This window comes from Echinococcus granulosus (assembly GCF_000524195.1).
Source record: "Echinococcus granulosus chromosome Unknown EG_S00005, whole genome shotgun sequence".
Lineage (NCBI taxonomy): Eukaryota > Metazoa > Platyhelminthes > Cestoda > Cyclophyllidea > Taeniidae > Echinococcus > Echinococcus granulosus.
Genome location: NW_020170385.1, coordinates 1,512,087 through 1,540,032, shown reverse-complemented (window position 1 = coordinate 1,540,032; position 27,946 = coordinate 1,512,087). Strand labels below are relative to the sequence as shown.

General features: G+C 39.0%; 3 protein-coding genes across 3 annotated transcripts in view; 1 reads left to right on the top strand and 2 right to left on the bottom strand. All coding sequences in view use genetic code 11, as the record gives it.

Annotated features, from left to right (window-relative positions):
• EGR_01424 (hypothetical protein) overlaps positions 1-6,649 on the bottom strand; it is a gene marked incomplete at both ends in the record, with an annotated part of 14,866 nt that extends 8,217 nt beyond the window's left edge. The window contains 3 exons of the mRNA XM_024490673.1: positions 1,648-1,733; positions 3,178-3,291; positions 6,424-6,649. Coding sequence (XP_024354997.1) covers positions 1,648-1,733; positions 3,178-3,291; positions 6,424-6,649 — 426 coding nt within the window. The remainder of the gene's footprint in view (positions 1-1,647; positions 1,734-3,177; positions 3,292-6,423) is intronic.
• A 987-nt stretch (positions 6,650-7,636) lies between these two features.
• On the top strand, positions 7,637-11,923 carry EGR_01423 (hypothetical protein; the record flags this gene model as incomplete). The annotated part of the gene is made up of 3 exons (XM_024490672.1): positions 7,637-7,645; positions 9,284-9,418; positions 11,819-11,923. The coding sequence occupies 3 exons, from the start codon at positions 7,637-7,639 to the stop codon at positions 11,921-11,923; spliced, it is 249 nt and encodes an 82-aa protein (XP_024354996.1).
• A 480-nt stretch (positions 11,924-12,403) lies between these two features.
• Positions 12,404-27,946, bottom strand: part of EGR_01422 (Transient receptor potential cation channel) — a gene marked incomplete at both ends in the record, with an annotated part of 19,271 nt that continues 3,728 nt past the window's right edge. Inside the window, 31 exon segments of the mRNA XM_024490671.1 lie at positions 12,404-12,526; positions 12,792-12,905; positions 12,991-13,148; positions 13,228-13,505; positions 13,787-13,872; positions 14,113-14,368; positions 15,820-15,986; positions 16,652-17,085; positions 18,263-18,477; positions 18,637-18,763; positions 19,388-19,501; positions 19,572-19,695; positions 20,075-20,326; positions 20,421-20,606; positions 20,816-20,944; positions 21,282-21,351; positions 21,395-21,525; positions 21,676-21,780; positions 22,471-22,696; positions 23,231-23,331; positions 23,353-23,549; positions 23,633-23,665; positions 24,018-24,395; positions 24,480-24,713; positions 24,866-25,171; positions 25,432-25,582; positions 25,798-25,860; positions 25,930-26,079; positions 26,097-26,230; positions 26,723-27,060; positions 27,088-27,164. Of these exon segments, the coding sequence (XP_024354995.1) occupies positions 12,404-12,526; positions 12,792-12,905; positions 12,991-13,148; positions 13,228-13,505; positions 13,787-13,872; positions 14,113-14,368; positions 15,820-15,986; positions 16,652-17,085; positions 18,263-18,477; positions 18,637-18,763; positions 19,388-19,501; positions 19,572-19,695; positions 20,075-20,326; positions 20,421-20,606; positions 20,816-20,944; positions 21,282-21,351; positions 21,395-21,525; positions 21,676-21,780; positions 22,471-22,696; positions 23,231-23,331; positions 23,353-23,549; positions 23,633-23,665; positions 24,018-24,395; positions 24,480-24,713; positions 24,866-25,171; positions 25,432-25,582; positions 25,798-25,860; positions 25,930-26,079; positions 26,097-26,230; positions 26,723-27,060; positions 27,088-27,164 (5,457 nt within the window).

Sequence of the window (27,946 nt, the reverse complement as noted above, 5' to 3'; positions counted from 1 at the left end):
TAGAAGCGATATGATCTATCTGCAACTTTAGCAAAAATTACCATGGCACTTCACACTCAATCCGTAATTCCAACTGGGATGTTGCCTAGGTTTTTTTCACTCTTTTCGTTTTGAATACGTATACTGGGGCCCACTGAGTGCTTCCGTCGATTTAAAATTGGAACCGAGTGAGACACTACGCTCCCAAGGGTGCAGTATGCCAAGAAAAAGCTTTCTAAACATGATTTGGCCTTATTTGTTAAAATAGGAAAGGGGACCTATGATTTAAGCTAAGGTTTATTTGAATTTGGAGACTCTGTCTACTGGTTTACTCAAGAGGATACGCAGACAATAGTGATAATCTCATTAAAAATGGAAGACCTAAGTTACTGAATTTCCTTGGATTTATTACTGTTTAAATTATGTAAAAAGAATGTTACCCTGAAACTTCTGCCATTTAGTTATGATACGTCATGGAGCTGTTTTATAAAATCAGAGCCTAAGGAGCAAATTCTTGCATTATTCCTTATGATTTTAAATGGAGGATTATGATTAGCTAGCTGTAATACGATAGTGATTTATCCCTCAGTATTGGTGAGGCGCCACTTTTGTACTTCGAATTAGCCCCCTTGTACCTTGCTGGGTGGGCTGACCTTATGGGCCATGCCAATAGCCCAGGCACCTTCTCTGCGCTGAATATATATCCTGCCCGAGTATTGTGCCTTCTTTCGTCTTCAGGGAAGTCTCGGGACGCTACATAACATTAGCGATTTTCAGTGTACTATGTTTTTTGATGCAGCAACCTCGTTCCTTTTGAAGGATTATACATAAATAATGAAAGTGGAAGAGTGGACCAGTATAAAACAGTGGGGGTGTTAAAATGACTATTAATTAAGAAACAAGAACCGTTTTGACATAGATTTGGTATGACGATTTAAAACAACTACACTCTGCTGGTGAGTCAAAAGCGCACAACCATATTCAATCTACCCAAATCGTAACGAGCCATAGCTGTTTTCGAATAGTCTAAATAGTTTAATCAGCTAAGAAATCTTAAAGTACAGGGGGTAAAGTACTGCTATTGTTACCGTTGAATTTACTTATTGAAAGTCAACACTGTCTCAGTAAAATGAGCCGTGAATATCAGGATTGTGGTTTTTATTTAACGACAGATTTAGCATCTCGTTAATGCAGATAGTGCGTGTGTATGTGTATGCGTTACGATGTTAAGTACCTCTAATGGGGCTTCAGTGCAAATGCCAAAGGATATTTTGCATAGGAAATTATCAGACATGCTTATAAAAGCACTATCAATCTTCTCTTTTTACGAAAATATAGAGAGCTCTAGCGGTTATCATTGCATACGTACATTTTTGAATGAAATTCTTTTATCAAGCTAGTACCATGGGGAATTGCGATTGTTCTGCATTGAGAAATGATCGCGATGCCCTTAATTTAAAGTAGAATTTCACCTGTATATGAAGCACTGAAACCAGGGTGAACGAGAAGGTATCCGAAGCTCCCATTGGCGTGGGTAGTAGTTAATTTGACTGTACTTTACCACTAAAATGCACATTTCGATTTGGATTTCTCATTGTTTGATCGTGTTTTTCTTTGTTTTACAAGAGTTTTCAGCATCAATATTGCATTTTAAAGTGATGAATATACCTTTTTTGAAGGCAATGATTTATACTTCTGAAGCTTTATATTCTGTACCAAACTCGGATGACTTATCAGTTGGAGTCGTTTTATACCTGGACAAAAATAAAAGCCTCAGCTTAGACATCTAAGTGAATTGATGTAGGGCATTTTTAAATTAAAGGAACAGATTTGTCGCGTCACCTACTGAACTAATGGCGCAACCAACAGTAGCTAGATTTTTTAAAGACCATTTTGTAAAGACGGGTCAAATGTAGAATTTTGTCGAAACAATCAATTTATGGCAACTGGGATCACAGAATCAACTTAATACATTGTAAGATTACTTTTAAAATAGGGTGTTTGCGCTAAAAACACCTGTAATTAGGTTCATTAACCAAACATCTACATGAACATAACCACCGCCAGTGCCTTAAAGTTCATTGTATGACTGCCATCTCTCCGCGGGCAACAAATTGACCCTCCGTAGTTGTGTGCATTCGCTCGTCGCGTATGCGTAAACTGCCAAAGAGACCTCTTCAATGCAAAAATTAAGCAGTAATAAAGCGGAATGGAAAGTCGCCAAAGTCGAGAGAGGGTTTGTGATTTTTATAACGAGTCCGAAGTTCCACCTTTATTGCTTCGGTAAATTACTGTCGCAGACCATATGGAGATGCAGCTAACACCTACTTGACTTGCTGGAATGGATTAATTCTACGCGTTAGCAGGCTAGCACATGTTCTCTTTGTGAAATTCCAAAAAGTGTCATGGACTACAAAGGTCATTTTTAACACTAAAGTAGCAGTTAGCTTAAGGTTGAGTTCTTAAAAGAACGGGAATTCTCCTATACCATACAAGATATTGGAAAACATCTGTGAACGGCAAAGCAGCAGCCAAATTTTCCCAAAACTTTTCTTGCGTAATTTACTGCTAACATGTTTAATCAATGCCGACATTTTGTGTTATCGATGAAAGTGCTGCGCCGATGTCTGGGTAACGGGAAAGTGGTTTTAAGTTACTGGTCCAGTCTGTCGACTCGAGTACGATCTCAGAAATATGAGTATTTTTTTGCTGATACAACTAATTTAGGGTTTCCTACCAGTTTATACTGCTTCACTTTTCTGCCCTATTAGGTTGTATGAACACCTAAATATTGCCTTCTGCTTTTTGACGCGCAATCGGTTTACCCAAGTCTCTGCTACATTTATCGAAGTAGCAGCGCAGCTGTCCTCATGCGATCTGCCAGTACACGCAAGTACTTACTTTTGAACATAAAAGTACTCGATGCACCACGATTTGACGCCATACACGCATATTGTTCAAAAACTCATACCTGCTTGGGTGATTGCAATAGTCATCAAGCACAATGTAGCGAGAGTTCATTCAAAATGGAACTTGGTTTGGTCTGCTGAATGGACTTTTTAGGCTGTCGTCACTCATTTTCGATAAATAATTAAACCACATCAACTTAACTAGATTACGGAGTTAAGTCAAGCCTAAAGCCTTAATAAAAACTTTTAGAGTGATCATTTGAGTTCTCTATATGCAAACCTTACTCACATGTTTTCGCATAAATACATGATTTTACTATTCTCCCCAGTGGACTTGATCCGATAAAGTCCCTACTGTTAAACATAACACGCATGCTATTGTATTTCCTTTTTTGTAAATTTTCTTAAATGTCATTTTTCAAATACTGAAACATAAATGCATGAGGAGGACACTTTAAAGGGAATTAGTGGGTTTGTGATATCTGCTGATTTTAAAAAGTTCGCCAATTATACGCAAATTAATTCAATGAAAATAATTTACAACATTTTTATGCGAATTACATAGACCTGGAGACTTGTAGTAAAAGGAAACTGTTTGATTCCGTATTGTAGAAATCCGCTTGTCAGTCACTTGATGGTGCATTATTCCATTTCCTGCATCCTGCCCTCGCACCAAGCATTGACATAGGCCAATCGGACCTACAATCACTGCAATGGCACTACCGATTGGCGAATGAACGCAGTAAAGGATGGCATCGCGAATGCAACTTGGGTTTCCCAACTCGGCTTATTTACCCTCACAAATTTCGCACAATTTAAATTCGCAAAAGAATAAAGTTTTCGGTTTGTGGGTAAAGAAACCGTTAAAACCGACTTATTAAAATGTCTTTTATTCTCATTCGTTAGTAGCCATGTTTTTGAAATTATAACTATATCTAGTTCAAAAGGCTTTCACTTCCCAAATTTTTTTTAGATGGGGCTTATTATTGACTTAGAGAACTCAATATCGTGTTCACTTTAATAGGTGCTTTTGGACAAAATTAATAGCAGTAGCTGTGATTCATTTCTGACTAGTTCTGCTTAATTAATAAAGAATCAGTTTTCCAACCTCTTCAATTTTTGCATACATTTCATTCGCCAGATATTGGATGATTCAGAGTAATTATTAACTGCAAATAGTGATTTCACTAAATAGCTATAAGATTGCTCAGGCCTAAGTCTACATTTGCTTAAGAGAAACACCGGAGTTGAGCTTCTTTTATGTAGAAAATTGGTGGTCAGGGACTTTACAGCAGCACGACTGTAAAAACAACGTATCGCGACCCTAATTTTATGGTGATAAAGTCCCCGAGCTACCACACGAAAAGACATTGAGGTAAGTGTTCTCGGTAGAAAAGCCCATGAAAAAGTTGACGATTCTTAATTTTGATCAATCGGTTATTGAGATCTGTTGCCACCAACCATAAGAATATGTATATCGAGTTTTCCCGGTTGAGATTGCATGGTGAAAAGGTGAATGAGGTGATGCCTGAATAAACACTAACACCGGCACTTCGTTGCAATATTTGTGCAATTTATCAGTGCTTTAATCTACCAGTACTTTGAACAGATGACAACTTGTTTTACAAGCCTGATCTTGTAAATCTCCCCGTAATACGTCAAAAATATCTGCTATAGTCTAGCCCTAATAATGAATGCTTAAATGAAATTTATATGTGAAACAATGCAGTTTCGATGAAACAGATCCGCACAGAAATGGTGCAAAGTCGCTGGGACAGCAGGACACAAAGGGGAATGGGCAGTATGGGTAACAGTCACATTAAATCGCGTTGCACGAGGTGGGGGCGTGGAGTAGTTGCCAGGGTCGACCAATCAGAAGACTAGGCAAACAGGCTGGAATGATCGAGTAGATAGGGCAGTGACTAAGGCAAACATGCGGAATTGGCTCGTCTAACACTTCCCCGTTTGAGCTTAATTGTCAAGGCTCACTCCATGGCCCAGTTTTTGCTTCCTCCAGTCTTGTGTCTCTGCTAGCGCGAAATAATCTGCATTGATTCTCCATAGCCAGGTGCGTTTGTTTGAAACTTCGAATCTTTGAGGAAAATCTCATGAATAATTTTGCTGTTTGATCCTCCTGTGACCAGTACCTCCGTGTATCTGAACTAGATTACACATCAGAAGAGACTTCTAGAGGATTTAAGCTGTCTTCCTTTCCCTTTCACCTTAAGCATTGACAACTAAAATTGGGTCAAACATTGTTCTATCAATCCATTCAAATGCGGGTATTAGGAAGAAAGTGTCACTGATTGTGCCTTATACCGTTTTCCTGGCATAATTATTAAGGAAATAGAAGTAGAATGCGTTCCATTGTCGACCGCTAGATCCTGGACCTTTCATAACATTGGATATTTATCTGAGCGCGGCAACTCTGGTACCGACTGTTGACGACATCTGAACAACCTCTGCCCATTTGTTATACACATCCACGAAAACTAATTCAAGATCATCCACGTAAATTATAGATCACAGTTGTTGGCGAGCCGACCAAGAATGGAGTTCAACTTGCATATGCGATTTGTACGTCTAAGCGTATTGTAAATAGGACTTAAGTAGGCATTTATTTTAAGTCAAGATATGATCAGCAAACATGGCGTTCTCGCCAACATTCTAATTTGGTTGGTTATAGGTTGCTCCGTAATGAAGTGGCTTAAGGATCCGTTCCTGCTGCTGTTTAGTTTGTTCAAATACCAGACCATCATCTATATATGACAACAATTGGCGCCGATTAAGCTGGTTCAGCTCCTTTTCGGTGATTTGGAGCAATCCTCTTAACTTTGGCTATTTTGCAGCCTTCTGTAGAAATGGGTTTTGTAAGGTTGTCCCTTTGATCATGGAGGGAGTTAGAGGGAATTCAAACTGCGACAGCTGATGCATCATCTAAGCTCGATATTCCAGTTCCTTCTAATACCTCTTCATCAACCGTGAGAGGGCACTAAGTTGAATAATTTTTTTCAGCTAGTTAACAACGGACAGTAGGATTTTAGCCGAGTAATATATTCACCCATTTTTGTGCCCTGATCTCCGGAATAGAAGGGGATATTCTTTTTACATCCAAAGGAAACCAAAAGAAGTTTCTTATCTTCAATCAGTATAAAACATGTTCCTAAAAATGCCTATTTGAACGTTTTGCTTGCTGTCAGTGAACGAGCATCAGGGATGACCTTCTCCTCTCAGGTAGAAAAGAAGTGACCTGTGCTTGTGTTCGACCCGAAGTTTGGTCTCGTTGGCTTTAGAGAGATAAAATCTGGGAATCGTGAAGAGTCTATAAGCATCAATCTGATCCTTTCGAAGGAATTTCGGCATTCTATTGTTCAATGTCATGGGGAATCCTTTGTAAGTAATCGATTAAATGGACCACGTATGCCCTATGTCATTTAGAGAAAAGCATTGCAGCGGCCCACTAGTCCTAGAAACAACCATATGAGTCGGAGGCATTCTATTAATAGTTTGATTTTTGATAAGTCAGGTCTCCTACCGTGTTTGCCGATTGGGAATCTCAAACAATTCACAGAACCCATAGCAAAGACACATTCATCCTGAAGTAGATGAAGGCCATATGTATTCATTCTATTAAGAAAAATCTCCTTTTTATGATAATTTGCTTTTAGTCTATACCTATTATAAAATATACCATCTAGATAGGCCGCTGTGCCTCCGACATGTGAAGTATGCTGTCTATGGTCTGCTAAATTATGATACATGTACCGACTTAGTTCATGGTGCGTATTGACCTCCGACAACCCCAAGTTTCTTCACCCTGGAGATAGGAATTTAAGAGTTCCATTTTTACAAGGGATGGATCTCTGTTCAGCTTGCTGAACTGATTTTCTGGGACTGAAAACGGTTATTGGCAATCGTTAAGCTCCGCGTTGAATCCGACCTGTAAGTCAGCATGTGCTCGAACCTTTCTCGTTGAGGTACTTGACGATCAATATTGGAACAACTCATGGTGAATGGTTGACAGACTTCTGAGAGCCTGTTCTTTGAAGCCTTGCTAGTTCCTGATCTGCGAAATAGCTGATAGCATCGAGAGCCGAGGTTTCGACTAGAACACGGGATTTACATCTAAATGCAGGGTCAAAATGATTTTGATTTTGTTACGAGTTCCTCATTGGAAAATCTAAGAGCGTTTTTGACACAAACAGTCAGAGGGGTCATTGCAACGAATATGGCTACATACTGAGATCAGGAGAACATTCATGATCCAAAATTTTTAATCCAATCCCAGTCAAGGAGATTCGAGCTAAACTAATTAGTCAAATAGCCCACATCACCAAAGCTGTAGCTATTGAATGAAATTGAGCAGCAATTCTTACCGACCATATTAAAGAAACTAGATGAAATTTTTCCGATGAATAATTATTCCCTTAGAATACCTGTTACTCCTGATTTACCGAGCTGCACTAATTTTTGTAAAATGAGATACTCCATGCTCCTAAAAGAAAAAAAGCAACTAAAAAACCCTCTGTTTTATCTTGTAAAAAGCAACTTTTAACCACTGGATGAGTGAAAACTATTATGGATTGCAACTGAACACCCTGTGTATGCCCATCAAATCAAGAGAAAATATACACCTCGCAAGTTTTCAGTCAAACCCAAGGTCTTTTATAGCCTCTTTATTTTCAAAATATAAGCTATTTTCAAGATGTGGATTTGTATTAACCTTTAATTAAAATTATTTGACCTAAATGCCACCGGTACGTCCTTGTTCAAACCGAGCTTGTAATAGCTTCAATGAAATCATTCTATGCATAAAGTCTTTTAGTGAGAGACGGCTTGAATTTGACTAATCAATTAGAGCAGAACAGACAGTGTCACTTTAAAAGTGCGGTTTGATGCATATCCTCTTTTGGAACGTGAACAAATCAGCACGCAATTTATGATGCCTCTAAGCGAGGTTTGGTATTGAACATAAACTTTCCCAACTATTTGTGGGAAGGAATACAATGCGGTAAAAGTCACAGTGTCATGATATGCAGCAAATGTATTTAAACAGGTCCTTATTTTGGGAATATTTTCTACTCTGAATTCACTTGGCATTTTTACTTACGGTACTACCCATTTGAGTGAAACGACACTTTCTTTTACCTAACATATGTCCAATTGCGATACTTGCTTGAGATGATGTGTGGCATGACTGATTTTCATTTGTCTGTGGTGTGTGTGTCCTTCCTTAAAAATAGGTGGCTAACTTTGCAAATGCTGACCGAAAAAGCACAGATACGAATGGGCATGCTCTCATCGTAAAAATATTTTGTAGAAAAACTTTAAAATATTCATTTGTCTTACAAATTTAATAATAAAAGGTGAAATACCCCGTGATAAAAAAGCAAATATGAGCTAATGGAGCTAAAACAGTAGAAATTTTACACCATGAAACACAGCTGAGCTAAATAGATGAAAAGATTTTTAGCAAATTACCTAAATAACAAATCTCACCGACTCTCTAACATTAGTATAAATAAAGGTTTAAGCTTTTTTATTAAGTAAAAGTAATAGATCCTGAGGCATATTTAAAAGAAGATGCTAAAACTTGATAAAAGTTAATAATATTTGCAACAGTTCATCAATTTCCTATGCTACTTTACGAGAAAAGGTATCCGGTTCTACTGGTGGGTGGAAATGAGCTAAAAGGAGGGGTATACGGAGATTGCAAATGACCTGCTAGGGGGTAGGGGGCGAACAGGTGGAATTTATGTCTTCTGGAAGGATGATCAAAAGAGGTCGAGGAAGTGTGATTTTCGGCAGAACACCTGCCTGTAACGAGGCCTCCCACTTCTATCTCCTTTATAATCTGAAGGTCAATCCCTTTTGCACAAGTTTATTACCATTAAGAGAATGTATACTTAACCTTAAATTCATCTTATTTAAATGACAGGCAGCGATACATTAGCGGAGCACCTCAGTGGCCCATTATCCAAATTAAAATTAACTCAATTAAAAAATAATTGAGTTATCATTGCAACGCAATTTGGTTACGACGAAGGCGGCCTGAGATGATAAACTAATTTTAACAAACAAGGTTTTTTAGACCATTCAACAGTTATTTTCATTTACCTGAGTTAAAGCGATGTCTCATTTTCCAAAATGAATTGACAAGGATATGGTAGAAAATCAAATGCGTGTTGCATGGAAAGGATTAAACTCTGATTCGGAATTCGCATTAGGGCTACACACGTGCAGTCGTGTTTGGGGCCGAGGGGGTGAATTACTGAAGAAGGCAGCGTTTGACCTCAATGACTTCATTACGGTCGCCTTGGGGAGGGGCAGTGGTGATCAAATTTGCTTCTGCCAAACCTGGAAGGAGCCACTCTCCCCACTTTTCCTCCCTACAGAACGCCACTTTACGAGTGTGCAACACCGTGTGTCAGTCAGCCTTTCCCTCCACCTCCCCCTCTTCCTCTTCTTTCATGACACACTTGACCTCATGGCTCACGAAACTCTTTCTTGATAATTTGGAACAACTAAAGGTGGGTTCGGTCACACATTCTTCCCTTTCGTAAAAATGAGCACAAACACAATCCCGTAATTTGTGAAATTTCTGGTATTCGAGAATGGTGTAATATTCTCGTTTAATTTGTCGATTGTAATCATGTTCACCCTAACATTCAAATGTTATATAATCGTTAGCACTAATTTAAAATGTCTATTAAATGTTTTGCCTAATCTTTAGGTGTTGATCGGTGAAAATGTCAAGCTCAGAATGAAGAAATGCCAATAAGTAGATGAGAAATAAAGGTGCTATCAAAGACGTTACTGACTCCAATATAAACGAAAATGTGTGCCGTTTTACCATTTAACTATGAATAAGCTTTCGGCGCCTAGAATTAAACATAAATAGTAAATTTTATGCATCATAGGCATGGTTTTCCTCGAAGTGAGTTACTTTCAATTTATAACTAACATGCCACGTCGTTTAAAATATTTTTGAGTAAAATGTAGTAATAACGGTCAACTTAAAACACCCAAAAGCCAAGTTTTTATCATCCCTAAGGTTACTAGTAAATATTTCAGAATATCAGGGAATCGTTATACATACTTCAAAATGGCAACCCACTTTAGATTTCATGTTTAGGGGTGATAACTGGTATTATTTTATTTTTCCCAAGACTTTTCTAACATTTTTTGAATTCTTTCCTTTAACAGATTAATTGCCGACTTAAAGTAAGAAAATCGAGACAGAATTTGCAATACTTCACTGCAGAATTACTACCACTTAATTGATTGAATGCTGCATCAACGGTCCGGTTGCGATTTCATCGACCTTTCGGATTAAATAGTTTTTCAAGCGTGTTTCAATGTCCATTCTAGCGAAAAATTGAGTAAGCAACAAGCTCTGTTGTCTGCGCTGCCTCAACACTGCCTCAGGAAGCTACTCCGATTTTGTCCTTAAAGTGCACCAATTGCCCGGTTGCTGGCCTTCTTTATCCTGTCTAAAGGAATCCCACACTGCCCTAGCAACTCAAATAGGGCTGCTCATCGGGCCACACACACTCGCTCTATTAGACTCAGTGTTTTTAATTTAGGACGTCCAGACACCTAATTATCATATCGGGGAAAGCGGTAGCATTGTAATGTGTCCATCTTAAGGGGCAGGTTTCCAAGTGAAAAGGGTGGAATAAGCGCGATAACATGCTTGAATATAATTTCTCGTCATTAATAAAGGTCAAAATTTTCGTTATGTACTTTTAGAGTTGCCTTGATAAGCAATTGTGTATTGTGAAATCAATACAAACTATGTAAATGGAAGTGATGAGGATGACATTGAAATTACACAACATCGAGCATGCAAATCCCATTAAGACTATAAATTTGCAATCTACAATAAATAATGTTATTTCTACAAAAATTGGGGAGTAATTTTTGAACCAGAAAACATCTAATTAGCAGGCAAACAATAATAATTTGTTCTTGGTAGTAAAGGCAAATGAGATTAAAAAAGCCTAAGTACAGCAATGCTGATCAGAGCTTTTGAACATCTGGTAAAATGAAAGTAACCATGCTTTTATCACCTATCACTGACGGCGTCTTCTTTGACACCTTCGAATTATAGTTACACATGGAATAATGAGATTGATCAAAAACCCAAGTTTTCAAATTAAGCACCTTTTTAAATTGGTGGATCTTTTTCTAATATTAAAATAACTATAGGAATTCTGGTACATTTTCATAATATACAGTCACTAAACGTTAAATTGCCAATGCGATGTTTTATTGGGTAAAAATCACGCTTTTATTGACCAATAGAATTTTCATGCGCACCTTCTCGCCCAATCAGTGGAAAAGTGGTACCCATCACCCATTGGTTACATGCCTTCCCCATAATGATTAAAACAACCGTGCAGCTGACTAATTGACGTAACGGTGCGGCGAAAGAGGATGAAAGTAAGTTCCTTCTGATGTTCTTGTGCAAGTATCAAAATCGAGCTAAAAAACATAGTCAATTTCCATATAATTTCCAAAAACATATGACTGGTTCTCATAAAACCGGTAAAGTTTTATTCTACAAGACAACCGCGAACTAAAACTCAAGCCTTATCCACCTAAGGATAGACAAACTTTGAAGTGATTTACAAAGTTTTACTTATTTAGTAATGACCATTGGTTTTCTTAATCTAAATAAATTAAATTTCAGGAAGTATCTACCATAAACAGCGCTGTAAGTCAGGAGGACATCAATCGCATCGTTAAAAAACTAATCACGATAGGAGATGATTTGGAATTGCACATGGAAATGCAGTTTGAGCTTTGTTTGAGAGTGGTAAGACGGAAAAATTGTTTATATTTATTTTTTCATGTGTATTAATAGAGAATGTAAGATTAGGTGATATAAGCTGCCAAGAAGATGAATTCTCTTTACCTTAATATAGATGGTCCCCTTCGTTGGGGTTGTAATCATACACGGTGTGTTGAGCCGCTCCTTACGTGAACGAGGTCTCAGGCGATTTTATCAGCATCTCTATGGATCAAACTGAGCCTGCAAGTACCCTAATCTCCACAGAAACAAAAGAACAGGGATGGGGAACCTCAGAAAACACTCAACAAATGACCGAACAGATATTATTTGCTGAGAGGACGACAGATGATTTCTAATTATAACTTCTAAGACAGTTTAAGTGGAACATGCTGTTTTTAAATAACCGGTTCCCACCTCTAGCATTTTATCAACTACCCTTTATAACATCGGAATGGGCTATGACACCATTTATCGGTAGGTCCGATTGTACAGTTCAAGTGAACAAACCAATCAAAATTCCCGTTATTTTTAAAGTGCTAAAGCGATGAATCGTTCTTGAGACATCAAAAAATGTTCCAATAAAACAGTAGAATACTCAGTGCAGATGAAATACAATGCTGATAGAAAGTTTCATTGATACATCAATTCTAATACCATAGGTAAACAAGAATTATGTATTTATTATGGATTTTGTGTCGGAAAAAATGAGCATTGTGCACTAGACTTTGCCATGATGTTGCAGCAACTCAATCAAAAGTGACTCATGGCTGGATCGCAGATTAATGGGTCCTTTAAAATCATACCAACGTGCTGACTCAACCTTTGAATCCTCCAGGAAGAGCTATAAAGGAAATCCATTGAAAAATGGGAGGTTTATTTCTTTCGGATAAAACAATGAATGACTGTACAACATAAGGTACTTCATAATTATTCTTAAAGTGCGGTATTTTTATCGGATAATATTTAAAGTTAATTTGCATCATCATTAGATCCAAAATAACATTATTAACTATAGCCTAGATACGCATCCAATCCTTAGAGCATACACGTATTTCAAGCTTTATAAAGCGCTTAATCGAGTTCGAAGGAAATTATGGTAGCCTAACCTTTGTTGCGTCTGTGTGAAAAGGAGCTTGGCCTTTGCTATGGAAGTTAATGCACACTGCTTCAATCCAAGCGTGATCTGCATTCAAATGGTCATCCAAGAAGTCATCACTAATCTAAAATGGCAAAATAAAGGCTTGTAAAACTAATGTAAATTTTTGACAATTACACCTCTTAAAGAATAGACAAAACAAAACATACCAGAGATATTTCCATTTCATTTATAGAGTAAATCAATGTATCTTTGATTGATTCAAGTTCGGAGTTTGCATTGCTATAAAGACTAGTGGTTCTTTGCAGCAAAAAGTCGCGCATAACTTTAGCAGCACAACCGCGAAAGTCGCATGATTCCCGATGGTCTACAAAAAACTGTCAAGAAAAATGTTTTTAACGCTTGCTGTACTGATTGGCAGTAAGTAGCTGAGGTAAAGTCATCACATGCCCACGGGAGGCAGGAGCACTGATGCCTGTCAAGAACTGCCACCTGGAAATCAGCCGGAGATGTACCAGATCGCGTAAAAGCGAGAATAATGACATGATTGGGACCCCAGTGCGGGAGCATGCCCTTTCCTCCCAGGCCCGAACGGCCTCGGGGATTGAGAGGGAGGCCGCGAGGTTCTGAAGGCCCACGCGACACACGCACCCGCCCCTTAAGACAGCAGCGCGACACACCCTGCGGTGCATCGTAGGTGTTGTAATGCAGTTTGGTTGGATCGCTGCCCATTGAGTGGCGATACCATAATTAAACAGAAGGCAGGAGTTACGCTTTCACATGCCGGATATAGTAATAAGGTATGAGGTAGAGCCACTTCCCACATCTTGTAAAGAACATTCACTTCTGCGTAGAATTAGACAAAGCAAAAAGTCGCAGTTGCACATGAGAAAAAATGTATGAAATACAAATGCACAAAGCCGTTAGTGAGACTTGTACTGGTTTTATCTAGAGGATCATAAATCGATGGCTTCAACTACATTTGCGAAAAAAATGGAGAATTACACTTCAGGACCGTCCTCGATCTCGGGATATGGATAGGCGATTCTATCAGCATTTGCAATAAAAGGCCTGTATTCTGGATAAGGAACCTAAAAAAGGAGTTAAAACTATGCAGTTGTCACCAAATTCATTGAACTTTGACAGTCGGTTTTTGTTTTATGTGAACTTGAATTTAAACTATATTTCTAAACAATAAATTGATATACCTAGTGTGTAAAGGGTGATAGTGATTTAGAAAAATTATGGAATCAACGCTTATGGACAAATTTACAGACAACGACAGAGAGCAAATACACAAGGGGAGGAGAGAGGAATTTGCAAAGGCCTACCTTCCAGTCGACCATGCCATCGGGAATGTTCACTCTCATGCCGGGGCGCCGTTCAAAGTTGAAGGGAACGAGGCGCCAGAGGCGATGGCTAGCGATGAGACGCTCGTAAATGCTCGCTGTCGGTGGCATCGCCTCAGGTCGTCGGGAAGGTGGGCCAGGCTGAACCAACGGTGGTACTGCCACGCTGTCAAACGGTATCTCTGAGGGGTCGGCATTAGTTAACACAGCCTTCACACAGAGACTTTCGATGCGCAATCTCAAAAGTAAAAGCAAACCACAAATGAAGTGTACGAACTGAGAAGTCTCTAAATGTGACTGCTGTAAAATGAAAGCCATCAGAGAAAAGAGTCAAATAAATGGTGGCATACAATGTGCTTAATTAACACCTTCTTCAAAATAGTTCTTCTAAAACACACCTTCACCCGGGATTTATCCAATCCTTGAAATAAACATTGGAGTAACTTTTGTTAGAATTCATTGTCATTGTGACTAATTCTTTCACTAGTGGGGTCGAACGGTGGGGAACGAGTAACTAAACTTCTGTGAAACCACAATGGAATTGCCAAAATTTTAACACTCTTGACTGAAATGATTGATTGTTATAAACTTGGTCACCACTAGTTGCAAACTCGGATTTTTAGTGGCTGAGGCCCTGTATCCTTCCGAAGCCTCCAACCAGATAAGTGATAAAGATTTTAGAGTAGACCCCTTTAACAACCGACGTAATAAGTACACAGAAGAGGCACGGTGAGCGTGTACATACCCGGTGGGTATAGACCAGAGGCTGCCATGGGGATGAGTCTACCTCTGATTTGTGTGTCAGTGATTTCATTTGCGCCTACTTATATCAATTGATCTTCAAGAAGTTATTAATAGAGTTAGAGTGCATCTGCTGGCATGGCCAATCGGGCAAGATTGAGCGAGAGAACTGCTCTCTAGAAAGTGCAGGTATTAGCCATCAACTAAAACGCATTTCTGGAGTTACAGACATCTCCACATTCACCATTTTATGTTAGCTAAGTACCAACCGAAAGCTTTTTAGTGGTTTATAAATCCGCGACATTCGGACAGAATTATAGGGTGAACCGGGGTTCAAGCTGTATGCACAAAAAACATGTACTTGTTTACAATTAAATAAATACAGTGCAGTGTTTTTTACACTTTACAAAAAAGTCCGATTTGATCGGGAATGCGCTTTGCTTTGTTGCATACGGTTTAAAGAAATTTTTAGTGATACTCCCTTTGTCAGGTTTGTACCTTAACGGATAAAACGGAGAAAACTGAAACGGCATACTCCCAAATCTGACTTCACATAATATGACATCGAGTAAAAACCATGCACCACAAACTAAAATGATAGTTTTTTAGCAACAATTTTTATCTGATTTTGTAGCATAAAAGGATTAAGGTTCCTGTGGTAACCGCTTCAAAGAGTGGGAAATATAACGTGGAGGAGGTATAAAAGAGACCCTTTACACTTCTATGAAAAATAGTCTTCTAAAAAATTAATGTTGGGTACTTTATTGCTATCATATCGGCGTTGACAGCATTTCGGACAAAGCAGAAAATGAAGAGGAATGGAAAGAATCCTTAATTACATAAATAATGAACCTACTTTCCCGAAAAAAATTGCCGAAATAATTCCACTTTAGCTAGAACAGCTTACACATGTGCGACTAAATCGCACATGAAAGGCTACTGGCTTACTTTTCCTTCATCTTTTCTTCAATATCCTGACAATGTTTAGACAGGCCTTCCACCGCTTCTTTTATTGCTTTGCCGATGCCACGGGAAGCAGACTGTAGTCTTGGGGTGGTGCTCTTCCGTGCACCAACCAGCCGTCCTCCTCCCGAGTCATCAAGAAATTTCATAGTCTGAAGGCAAAAAATGAGACCAAGCACGCTAGTCATACTGATGTAAGTTCGTTTTTTGAAGCAGACGTCTACCGTGGTAAGTCTAAGAGCGAAAATTGAAAATAATCGCGTCACATCATCCACATTAATTGGAATGCTAACCTAAAGTTGAGTATTAGCTAACTTATGTGAAATCAACATTTTGTAAGGAAAGTTATCGGCGCAGTTCCATAGTGTTTGTCGATTTTCAAGCATTAGTTGTGAATTTGCCTATTCTAATTGAATGGCAAGACTAAGTTACGGCTTGGAGGGTATAAAATCACTTCAGTTGATACAGAGCATTAAGTCATTAAACACAGCTGCATTTAAACTCCGGGTTTAGTCGGTAAGATGAGGTTGATTGTGTTTTTACGAAATTACTTAAGATTCTTGAATATATACAAACAAATGAGAAAAAGTGGTTTGTACAACGATAAATTCATTTAAGAGTCCCTTTGTGGAAACTATGGGTGCATGGACCATATTGTAAAGCAGGCGGCAAGTGTGGTCAAAATGAATCAGTGATATGATTTTTCATTGATTTAACAATAGAGTTTTGTAGTTATTTATATTGTATAAGACTATTTTAGGATAACTGATTATTTTTGGTAGATATGTGCTCTAAGTAACGTACACTCCATACTTACTTGATTTTGGCTCTTTTGAAGCCTTTTCAAACCTATGGTGATACGCTTCACCATGCCGATGATACGGTCGAGGCGGTTCTCAAAGTTGGGGATTTTCTCAACCTGTGAGCTGAGTGTATAGAACTTCTCTTCAATGAAATCGGAGTCAGAGCCGAAGATGGAGGACATGTCCTCGAGGAGACGGTCACTAAGAAGTGCATTACTGCGCTTCCCTCCAGCACCCACCGGAGCGACCCCTGCCCCGCTCCTCGCACTGATGCTTCCAGCGGCTCCCTTTACACCCCGTGTTGTGATGACGGTCGACCACGCTGCCTCGCTCCGTCGTGAGACCGGCAGTTCGGAATCCATCTGCGAGCGCAGCACGCTCTGCGCCTTCATAAACTCCCACTTCATCAATTTTGATTCCAGTGAATGGTTTCCACGAAAGTTTCTGCCTAAATCATTAAAAAGGGGAATTTGAGTTGTTTAAATAACCTGAAAAGAGAGTTTATGGCAAAAGAATAAGATTCCAACTTTACCCTTCTTTAAATGGCCTCAATGTCTCTGCCTAATCAGTGAAGCACGTCGTTTGCAAAAGTACCTAAATATCTTCGACATTTTGCATCTGAAAAGTTTCTTTGTTCAGCACGCCAACAAAACAAATAAATAGCAGAGATGACACGCTTTGAAATTAAAAGCTGGGGTTAATTAAGTTTGTCTGAACCGAGAAACAGAAATCGAAATTAGCATCCAAGAGGCTTGGACAAGAAAGCTTAAATCAGCCACATGAAGCAGAAGACTAAGAAAAAGCATGAGATACGATTAAGTATAAGAACTTAAATAACTGCAGCTTTTAAATCCAAAACGTATCAATTCTGCCATTTATGTGCGCTGAAATGTGACCTAATCAAAAGTATGTTTTTTGGAGTTTGAAAGCAGGAAAAAAATAAGCTCAGGATCCTAGTTAGTTTTGCCGATTCATTACGAGACCTTTACCGTTCTTGGTGTGATACCTGAAGAATACGGCATCTTAGAACAAAATCAGCATTCACGTTTTAAAGATCCCCAATTTGTGATGTCACAGTTTATAAGGAAACCGAATCCTTATCTCAAAAGCAGGTAAAATAAAAAGGCAAAAGTGAAGGTACAATAGAATTTAAAGCCTAAAATGAATATCTAATTTACGTCGATTTCATAAAAATTGAATATTCATTTCTACGAATAGTTGTATTCTGAAAGTGTTAGAAAAAAACCGGAAGAAGGATTGGTGTGGAAACCTTGCTCTAGATAACATAAAATGCAAAGTACATAACAATCAACTACTCTCGTTGCCTGGACGTTAAGATTACCATGAACATTTTCAAAACACGTCATTTTACTCGAATGCAAATTTGTCAGTCCTACTAGTAACCCCTTTCCATTTTGAGGCCAAATAAGTAACATTACGTAAATCCAACCTTCCCATTTTCATTGGAAAAGTTTCATGTTACCACCCTGGAACTGCAACATCTATCCAAATTAGATTGCCCATTCCAAAACTATTTCTTAATTACCTGCAGAACAAAACTACACTTAAAACAAATCCAAAAGGATTTCAAGATATGGATTAAGCCCAATTTCAAAATTCCTCACAGAAAGGGTCGTCGGCAATCTCCGGCTCAAAATCGTCCATTCCTGGACAAAGGCCCAGAAGGCGGTGTATGACTGCGTATACGATTTCTCCGATATACCATAGCAGTGTGAATGGTGGAGCGACGGAGGGACGATCCACACATTCTTGAATCATTTCATAGCGCTGGTAACTCCAGAAGTACGTTGATGATCCCTCTATTTCAAAATAGGTAGATCTAAAAGGTCCATGTGACAAAGCTTTAAAATTATATTTGAGCATTGGTCTACTGGACAAAAGCCTCAACTTGATTCATGGAGTACTTCCCAAAAGCAAAGAGCACCTCAAAACGCAAACTTAAGATGCAATTCAATCGCTCCTATCAGGTAAAACTCACGTAAATGTTGCAACAAGTAGATTTAACATTAGGAGTTGCGTCAGCAATATGAAGGAGCTTAGACTGATGATGGATAACTTTCTTGAAGAAAATTGTGGGCACAAATCGTCATCTCTGCAACTACCGTCTACAAGAAACAATAATTAGTAAAAAAATTTCAACTCGATGATCAAGGATCTTCATAGCTATTGGAAATGTAAGCAAACAATCGCCATCTTTATTCCATAAATTATAAACTTTTTAAGGTTTTTTTACGAAGCACGCCACTCATTTGAAAAAAAACAACCATTTTGAGTGGCTGTTTGGTGCGTTTCACGACATAAGCATGCTCCTGGATGAACGATGACGAAAGAACAATTCGGGATAACTTCGGAACGTAGAAAATTCCCTGCACGGGGCCCACCACGCAGCACAAAAAAGCTAGCCACACTCAGCCTTGTAAATCATAAGCACAAAGGACAGTGTCAAGCTAACCGGAACTAGAGGAATTGATCCGTTCTTTTTTATACATCAGTTCGTCTAAATCTGAAAGAAACTGCGGCGAGACTCAAAAAGCCGTCTGATCTTGACGGTTTTACATCTCAACGTTATGACATTTTTGACGATCTACGGAGTGAAAGCATAACAATTGTAGAAATGTACTAAAAACGAACATTTAGTGGTTCTGTCAAAGTTGAAAATTTGAAGGAATTCTAAATGATTGAAAAAATTTTGGATTTATTTAAAGTTTTCCTAAAAATGGTCAACTTACCTTCACCCTCGAGAATATCAAGTCCAAAGTTGCCTAACATCTGAAAGTAGGCGGTCATAAAGAACTCATAAACGATCTTCCCTCCCGTCATGTGCTTCATTGTCATATTTAGTGCTAAATTGTAAGTCAAAGTTGCATTAGTAAGTAAAAATGTAACGCAGTAGCTGCTTATTACAAAACTTACACAGGGTCTTTTGAGAGTAGTGTGTATAATAACCATTTGGATAAGAAACAACAAAAGATGATACGCCATATCCTGCCTGAATCACTACTAAGAGTAGCAGAAACGGCAGTAGATCGTTTACTACCTAAAATAAATACACATATTAATTGAAGGGCCTGACAATTCAATGGTTTAATTCCTACAGATTATGCAACACAGAAGGATGGTAGGTTTGATCTAGTACAAGTGAAAGAAAATTAAGTAAATATACATAGCTGAGATAAAATCAGTGCCCGAATTTGATGTTCCTTAGGCTTTTATGCATACCGCGGCAAAGTTGCTGCTGGAAAAATTTAAGCGCATGGAATTATTGGAAGAACACAAAGTCGTTTAAATACTAAACCATAGAATTCAAGCCATCAGAACCAACCAACTCATTTCACCAATAATTGCACAACAGAAGCTTTGTTGAATTTCCCAATTAATTATTAGTAATTTGTACAAATAAGTCAAACCCGACTCACCATGCGATTTATCATGATGAGTTTTGGACCGAGAACAATGCTAAAACTGAAAATATACATTAGGCGGACGAAAAAGGCGAAGAGACTGAGTGCAAACATGATGCGAGCAAGAGTGAATCTCTCCTCGACGAGGAGGAAGTAGGGATGGTCGATGGTCAGCTCTTCCGCCCGAAGATCAAGCTGGGTTACTTGTACTGCTAGTCCTGAAGTGATATCCCAATCGAACAGATTGCTCGAATTTTCATGAAAGCCCTTTACAAAACAAAACATCCCAGGGATTGGAACGTTTGGCGAGAAATTGTTTTTACATCGCATTGGTATAACACACCTTTGAGAAGGAACTCACTGATGAACAGGTTACATTGTCTCGGTTGATCTGTCTTTTAGCTTCTACAAGATTAACGTCGCGCACTTGCAAGTAAGCCAAAGTGCGAAGCACGAAGCCGCCGAGGTAGAGGGCAATAGCGGCGCAGTCGAGCTTGTTCCATCCGTCGCTCAGATATTCCTTCAGGCTGGCACCTGGACCGAAAGCCTTAAACAAAAAACAGGCAATGAGAACGCCATCACAAATTCAGTTTCAAACTTATCATGCTATCTTTTTGACAAAGGGCTTCTTTAAATTCTTTCCAAATGAACTGCAAACGGTTGATTGTAAAGACGATTTGTGGATTATACATAAGCCAAATATGATACAAGACGCATCGTTTGATACTAGTTTAAAAGTAAGCACCAGAAACCCACTTGCTTAAGTTCTTCCAGCAGCAAAGCCAAAACCATGGCAAAGATGAGGCCTTCCTGAATCGAGTAGGATATTCTTAAGTTTTGAAGGATCATATTACTGAACAGAATTAGAAACGCAACGTAGAATATCTAAAGGGTAAAGTTTCATGGAAAAAAACGAAATAAGTCAAGTAATACCGTAACTTCATTCTTTAACGTGGTTCAAAAAATTACAGTTAGAGATATTGAAAGTGAAAACTTTCTTTTTGCCTCTTTATCACTCAACCCGTATGACATGATTTACTTTGTTCAAGGAACCTGCAATGCGCATAGTCGTAATTTCGTCGAAGAAGTTGGTCTAGCCGAGTGGATAAATGCATTTACTAATAGAAGCTGTTTTGCAATTGGATTCTGAGAATGTGCTGAGTATTTATGTCGTTGACTGTTGTATGATGATTAAGTTTAATGTACACGTATCAAAACTCACGGTATTGTAGAGAAATCGAGTAACAGGTGCATGATAATATTGTGTGATATCCTTTATTTGTCGATGGAGCCTACAGAGGACGAAAGTAAGGAAAAAATACCCTTATAGTATACCAGTGTCGAGACGCTGTCAGTAGTGTTGGCGGAGATTTATGCCTTTTCCCATCCTCCGAACACTCGAGGTCAGCTGAAAACGTGGTGTTGTCCCGGCTACTTTCACTTGTTTCTGTATCACTGGGATTAGTCTATACGCGCAAAAAAGAACACAGCGATAAAGAATTAAGTATAGTACAGCATTTCTTGATGCTCAACGATAACAAACACCTTAGTTGGTTCAATGGCTTCTATTACATTCGCAAAATGCACTATAAGACTAGTTTAAGCCATCGGTTTACCTCATCTATGCCCAGGAGGGATTTCTGTGTGTCGTTGCAGGAGTACGTCATTACTTGAGGCAGGATGAAGGGAAAGACTAAACCGACTACGGCACCACATAGAAGCTGAAATGTACAAGCAAATTATTTATGTGATGAAATTATTTATCTTATAGCCGAAATCGGGGTATCAAACGAGTCTAATGCCTCAGGATGCAGATTCATCCTATCTTTATAAAGGGACAAATAGGGACATTGATTTACTTGAACAACGTTCAAGATATAAAATTTTTGAAAAATCCAGTAAGTTTAACTTCAAATGCAGAAAAAAGAACTTCGAGGTTAAAATAGTGCTTCCATGTAGGATGAACTCATTTGGGACGATAGACAATTTAAACCCTGAATTGTAGTGGGTGCAGTTCGAGCGTTTTGGTATTAACCGTTTATGCCATCTTATTCGACTTGGAGCCTAATGTACAGATTAATCTGATCTAGATCAATACCACAATAGGTAACTTTGTCTAAACTTTGATACGCTTTTCACGCCTCTTAATTGAAATTTACCTATAGGGATGGGGAGGGTGTATGAATGAGCAATAAAATACACAAAACTGGAATATTAGTTACAAAAAGAATCATTTTAAAGTGGGAAATTTGCTGCAATGTGTATGTGAAAACAATGAACCTTGAAATACAATTTTAAAGTGAGAGTAACTAAGCGACAAGATTTGGTAAATTTTCTAGTTACATGAATATTTTTACGCAATTTGAGGATAGAGGAAGAGATGAGTACAGAGGAAGAAAACTGGAGATTACTTGAAAGGTAGTAGTTTTGGAGGAGAGCTCGCCCATCCAAACCTCGGAAAGAAAGTCCTGACAGCAGGGGTGAGACATGAAGTGGATGCATCCGCCACGGGCCGCTAGGCGAATCACAGCGCTGTGGCCGTATTCCTGCAACTTACGGTAGAGCAGCATTCTCGCCCGCTGGTTATCCTCCGCGTAGCACGCCTCCAGCACCTCCTCCGCCTTGCTCTCAAAGATCCTACAACAACATACATTTCACAATCGGTAGTTTTCATGGCGGTTAGCTGATCGAAGACTGAGCAGGACCTTATCACTTATGTAACGAAATTGCAAGAATAACAAGAAATTAATTTGCTTAAAATATGAAAAAAACGGGAAATGTATTTTAGGAGCATGATGGCAATTATTAATCGAAATATATGTATATTACGCATTGTGGTGTTTGAGTAGAGATATACCGGTTACACCTTTCTGCAGGAAAGAAACTGCCTCCCTAATTCGAAAAACTAAAATGGAGACTTACAGCATACATACATGAAGAGTGGATGGTGAAATATGATCAAATGAGCTTGGGTTACAGCGTTAGGATAGAATGAAAATGCTGAAATCAAGTAAACGGTAGTGTAGGTAATTACGGTTAACAGTAGAGGCGTAAAATGGGAAACGCATAATCGCAAATCCAGATTACATTACTGTCACAGATGCAAAGTTGTGCATGAGGTAATATTTCAAGAAATGAGTTATCAAGCATTATAAAAAGTGGGAAAATGACCTTGCATAGCGTTCAAACTCCAATTTTTGAGATATGTCTGTACATACGGCTGCGAGCTTGCCCAAAAGTAGGGTACAAAACATTGCACCACCGATTGGTTCCTATAATACATATATGCTTACTAGATTATTCACATTTGCATATAAATAATAGATGCCAGGGGAAAATGGTATAAATATGTAGAAGAAACAAGATGCAAAGCCTGCCTTTTCATAACCCCAAAAGAGAACAGCAAGCTTCAATTTTCCGAGCAAAATACACAGTAGCATCAATTCCCTGGCGGGGCGCTCGAGTCGAACCTTTTGCATCGCCGCAAAACCTATTGATAAATTGCAATTGGAATGTATAAATAAATACACCTTAGATATTTTTGAAATAATTTTTTGGCATGAATCTACTTACTGGCCAGTTTCTCGGGTACACACTGCTCCATTCCTAAAAGTATAATCTCAAAGTGAAGTCTTCGACTTTTCCACGATGCTTCCGATCGCACCGTGTAATGGAGTCAAGAGCACTGCAAGATACTCACAAATAATAGGTTCGAAGTCGCGGCAATATATTCGTTTTCTCTGCATGTTATTCGTAAAAATAATCACATTAGTTAACCGCGTACAGGCTGAGAGGCATACCTTTTTGGCCTCATCATGTCATATCACAGACCTGAGGGTTTGAAGAAATTGAAATTGAATTATATTAGACATATTTTAGAGTAAGTCCCACATGGAATTGTTAGAGTAGGCAAAAAACATTATTCAAATTTAGTCATGACTGAAGCAGGTGGGCCTACTTTGGTTGTTGATACCACGGATGCGTTCGTAGAGGGTTCGCTTATCCTGAGCTAGACGATGGCGACGTTTGCGCTCACGCTCCTCCGCCTTAGCTGCCTCACGCCGACGTGCTTCTGCGGAGATGAGACGGGAGCGCTCGGCGGCGGAGAGCTTTGAGACGGTAATGCGGTGGTGGCCGCGGTGACGCCCTGCAAAACTCGATTTGCGCAGCGCCGACAGTGTATCATCCATAGAAGTCGTCGAGAGAGGGTCTGTATTGATCAATTGGAAGTCCTCTGTTCGCTTTTCCTCCTCCTTCTCCTCCTCTCTCTCCATCTTCGTCCTCACCTTCACCCCTTTTTCGTCCGCCCGAGTCCCGGATACCAGCATGTCCCCCGCTGATGCAGATATTACCAAACAGAAGTGTGTTTAAAATACAACCCATAATGCTAGTGACGTTACCAAAACGCACAGAAACGAACCTTCCTTATTCAAGTCAGACATTTCCGACCCTGAACGCTGGGTTGCTATATCCATGTGGTCTCTTGACCATTTCCCAAGGTACCTATACTTGCCATTGCATCCAGGTGTCACGTCGAAATCCTCCCCTCTAAAAATTGGAGCCTTTGACCAAATAGTTCCATCACCGGTGGCCAGCTCCCTACTATTATTGGCCACGAAACGTCGGACAGCCCTTTTGTAATTGCCATCATGACCTTGATTATAAATAAATATGTTGACAGGATAACTGGCTCTAATGTTGAAAATTTCTTCTTGCATATTGAAAGATGGATGTGTACTTCAATTTGTTTAGAAACCAAGAGTATAAAATTTCCAAATATCAAAAAATGGCTTGCTCTTAACTTACCGCATCTCCATGTGTGTCCAGATGGGCCATGTTTGCGACCGTTTTCCAGTGGCACAACGACACCAACCCTTCTATACTTTCCATTTCCGCGCACACAAAGCCCTGAAGGTTTCCCGTTTTGGGGCACGGAAATGCGGTTTGTTTCAGGAGAGATAATGGTGGTGCTGCTCACTGACTCTGTTGATGCTGCCACTACTGCTGCTGACGGTGGTGGCGGATTCAATTTTACCTCCGGTGGCTGCTTCTGATGCTTACCGGGAAGTGGGCTCAGTGGTGCAAAGTAGGAGCCTTTTTTGCTTGTCCATGCTGGAAGAAAACCAATTAACTCAATCAAGAACTTTTCCCTTGTGAGTAAAGGTATTCTTATACATTAACAAATTAGAATTTCGTTTCAGACTTAGGAGAAATGGTTTCATTTTACATACAAATTAGCCCAATTATTTCAAAGGTTGGAAAATGTAACAGATTTTAGTTACGATGCTTAAGAATCAGCTCATTAATTACGGTAAAATAGTTAATTGATACGGTAGTAAACCTGATAGTTTCATCACAGCTGTTAAACTTACGATTTTCAGTGATAGGTACTTCCTTTTCCTCTGCCTCGTGTCGAGCGACGGCCCTCTTGACCATATTCCGAAAGTGCTTACTCAAATAGTACGGGCGGTAGAATTCCCCGAGAAGATGCTTAACCATGCGCCCAATATCACGTAACATTACCTAGAGCGCAACGACGTTTTTATGTGTTTGGAAGCCACCTAGAATACGCTCAGTAAGCCACGGCCAGTTTAAATGATTAATCTGCTCTTAACAAATCATAACCACAAAGTCAAAAAAAATATTATTTTATGCCTGGCATTCAAAATACAACGCGTTAACACATATTGAAGGATAAAAACCCACTGACACACTCTACTAATAACTCATGTGCTCACCCATTCCATCTTATAAATGCGATATGTTTCCCAGATTCGACGCACTGTTTCAAGCTTTGAATCCTAAGGAAAAAATTATGATGAGCTTGTACCAGAGCTACTTAGCTCAAAAAGGAATCAAGGTAGCCTAACCTTCTTCAGTAGACTCGCTGTGTATAACTTCTCCAAAGTATGGACAGTCAAGAAGGCCTCCAAATCGAACCCATTTTCCACGAGCAAACTCACAAATGCCTCTTGGTCATTCAGTATGGCCTCAAACATAAAGTTATCCAATCCGTGCCGCTGAAAACCGAAATTACCACTGAAAATTGTCTAACCTTCCAATGACGACCTTCTGTGAATATCTTCTCTTTGGCTATATCAGCCCGATTTAGACGAATCGTTACCTCCAACTGTTCAATATTTAGTACATTTAACGGAGTCTCCAATCCGGCTATAAAGATTGAATAAATAGCAAAAATAGGGTAAATATAATGGTCATGTCTTTGAGTTTTGCAGGGAGAAAGTTGTAGTTGAATTTAAACCCACATTTCACCTCTGTTTAGGGATGGCGCACCTTTCCTGAAGCAAAGTGCCTCAAACATTGATGTGGACGAGATTGGTTTCGATTCGGCCCGTATTACGAGTAGAAAAAGGTGTATTGTCACGTAAGTACGTTAAGTAAGTAAATTTAATGTGACTGGGTGTATGCGTCTACTGAAGTTATAAGTTTGATGCATTCTGAACTTCGACACCTTCAAATACACCCAGTTCACATAATCACAAGTGAAAGTAAATATAATCAGGATCAAAGATAAGGAAAAGTCGCTCAAAATCGCAAAGTATATGTAAGGAAACGTAGGAGAACGTAAAAAGTACGGAACGCATTTGGAGATATACAGGACTCAAAGTATAGGGGTGATATTAGGCATGTAAGAGAACCAACCGCTACTGAGAAGAGCAGATATCACGTAGCCATCCATGTCGGTTTCATCGCAGTCAAAAACGGACACGAGATGATTGAGCTCCTCAACCATTTTGCGCAAAATTAACACCTCATCCATGTAGTCGGCCAGATTGAGTGTTGTGATTTCTTGAGGATGGCGCAGCTGGGGACTGGGTAGTTTAAAGGAGACCCTTGAGGATCGATGTGAGGTTCGAGGAGTTGCGTCTGAACTGCTAACTCGACCGCTCTTCACAATGAGCGGTTCAGCGGGCTTCCTCTCTCTCAGGTAGAAGGCCCCAAGGTCCTGCTCGTCGGTCGCCTTTAAGATACTTGCGATCCTAAGAAAACCACGATGGAACACTTACGCATTAGTTAGCTCTCTGCTCCGATTACATATAGTGTCATCTTTTTGGAGACAGAAAAGGGTGACCGGAACGGGAAACTAAGGAAAATTATTTCATTGGCTTTTCAAAATTTAAGTTTGCAGTTTTTGTAAATTGGGACCAAATATACAGGCTTTTTGAGTTTTACAACAACAGTACTCAGTGATTTATAAGTTCTTTTAGTGGGCTGACAAGTCGATCAGCCAAAGTTTTACTGCTTGGATTTCGCACTAAATTCAAATTCTATTTGTCTCTTTGGGCATATATGATCTACTACCAAAATTAATCGCATAAAACTCATTTCTTGCGTTTTTATCGGTGAATGAAGTTATTAAATAAAATAAGCTTAAAGTTATTTTAAACTGCTCTACGAAATTGAATTTTGAATCAAGATTCCAAAATCCCAACAAATGTCAACAAGAGTAAGTTGATGAATTGCTGTTGCAAGCAAGCTTGTTTCCTTGAAAAGAGGTTACATTAATACATTTGTTGAAATGTTGCCAATTGCGATCGGTGGTGAGACGACGATTTGCTGCTACGCAGAACTGACAAAATTCCATATTTTCAAAGTGCACTGAGGAGGCATTCGATTTTAAATAAGTACGAAGATAAATAACACATGATTCTTGAAGGTAAATCAATTTGTAATATTCTGAAAGTAAGTTTTATAATATTGCCACAAATACTTGGGTCTCAGAAACAACGTATAAATTTTGCCGGCTTCAGTGTCAAATTTATTAATTGAAGGCACGTTCTATTACAGAAAAGGCTTCCTTTTTTTTGGACGAGCAAATTTAAATTTAAACATGGACACCTATTGGGAAAAAGTGAATAACAAAAT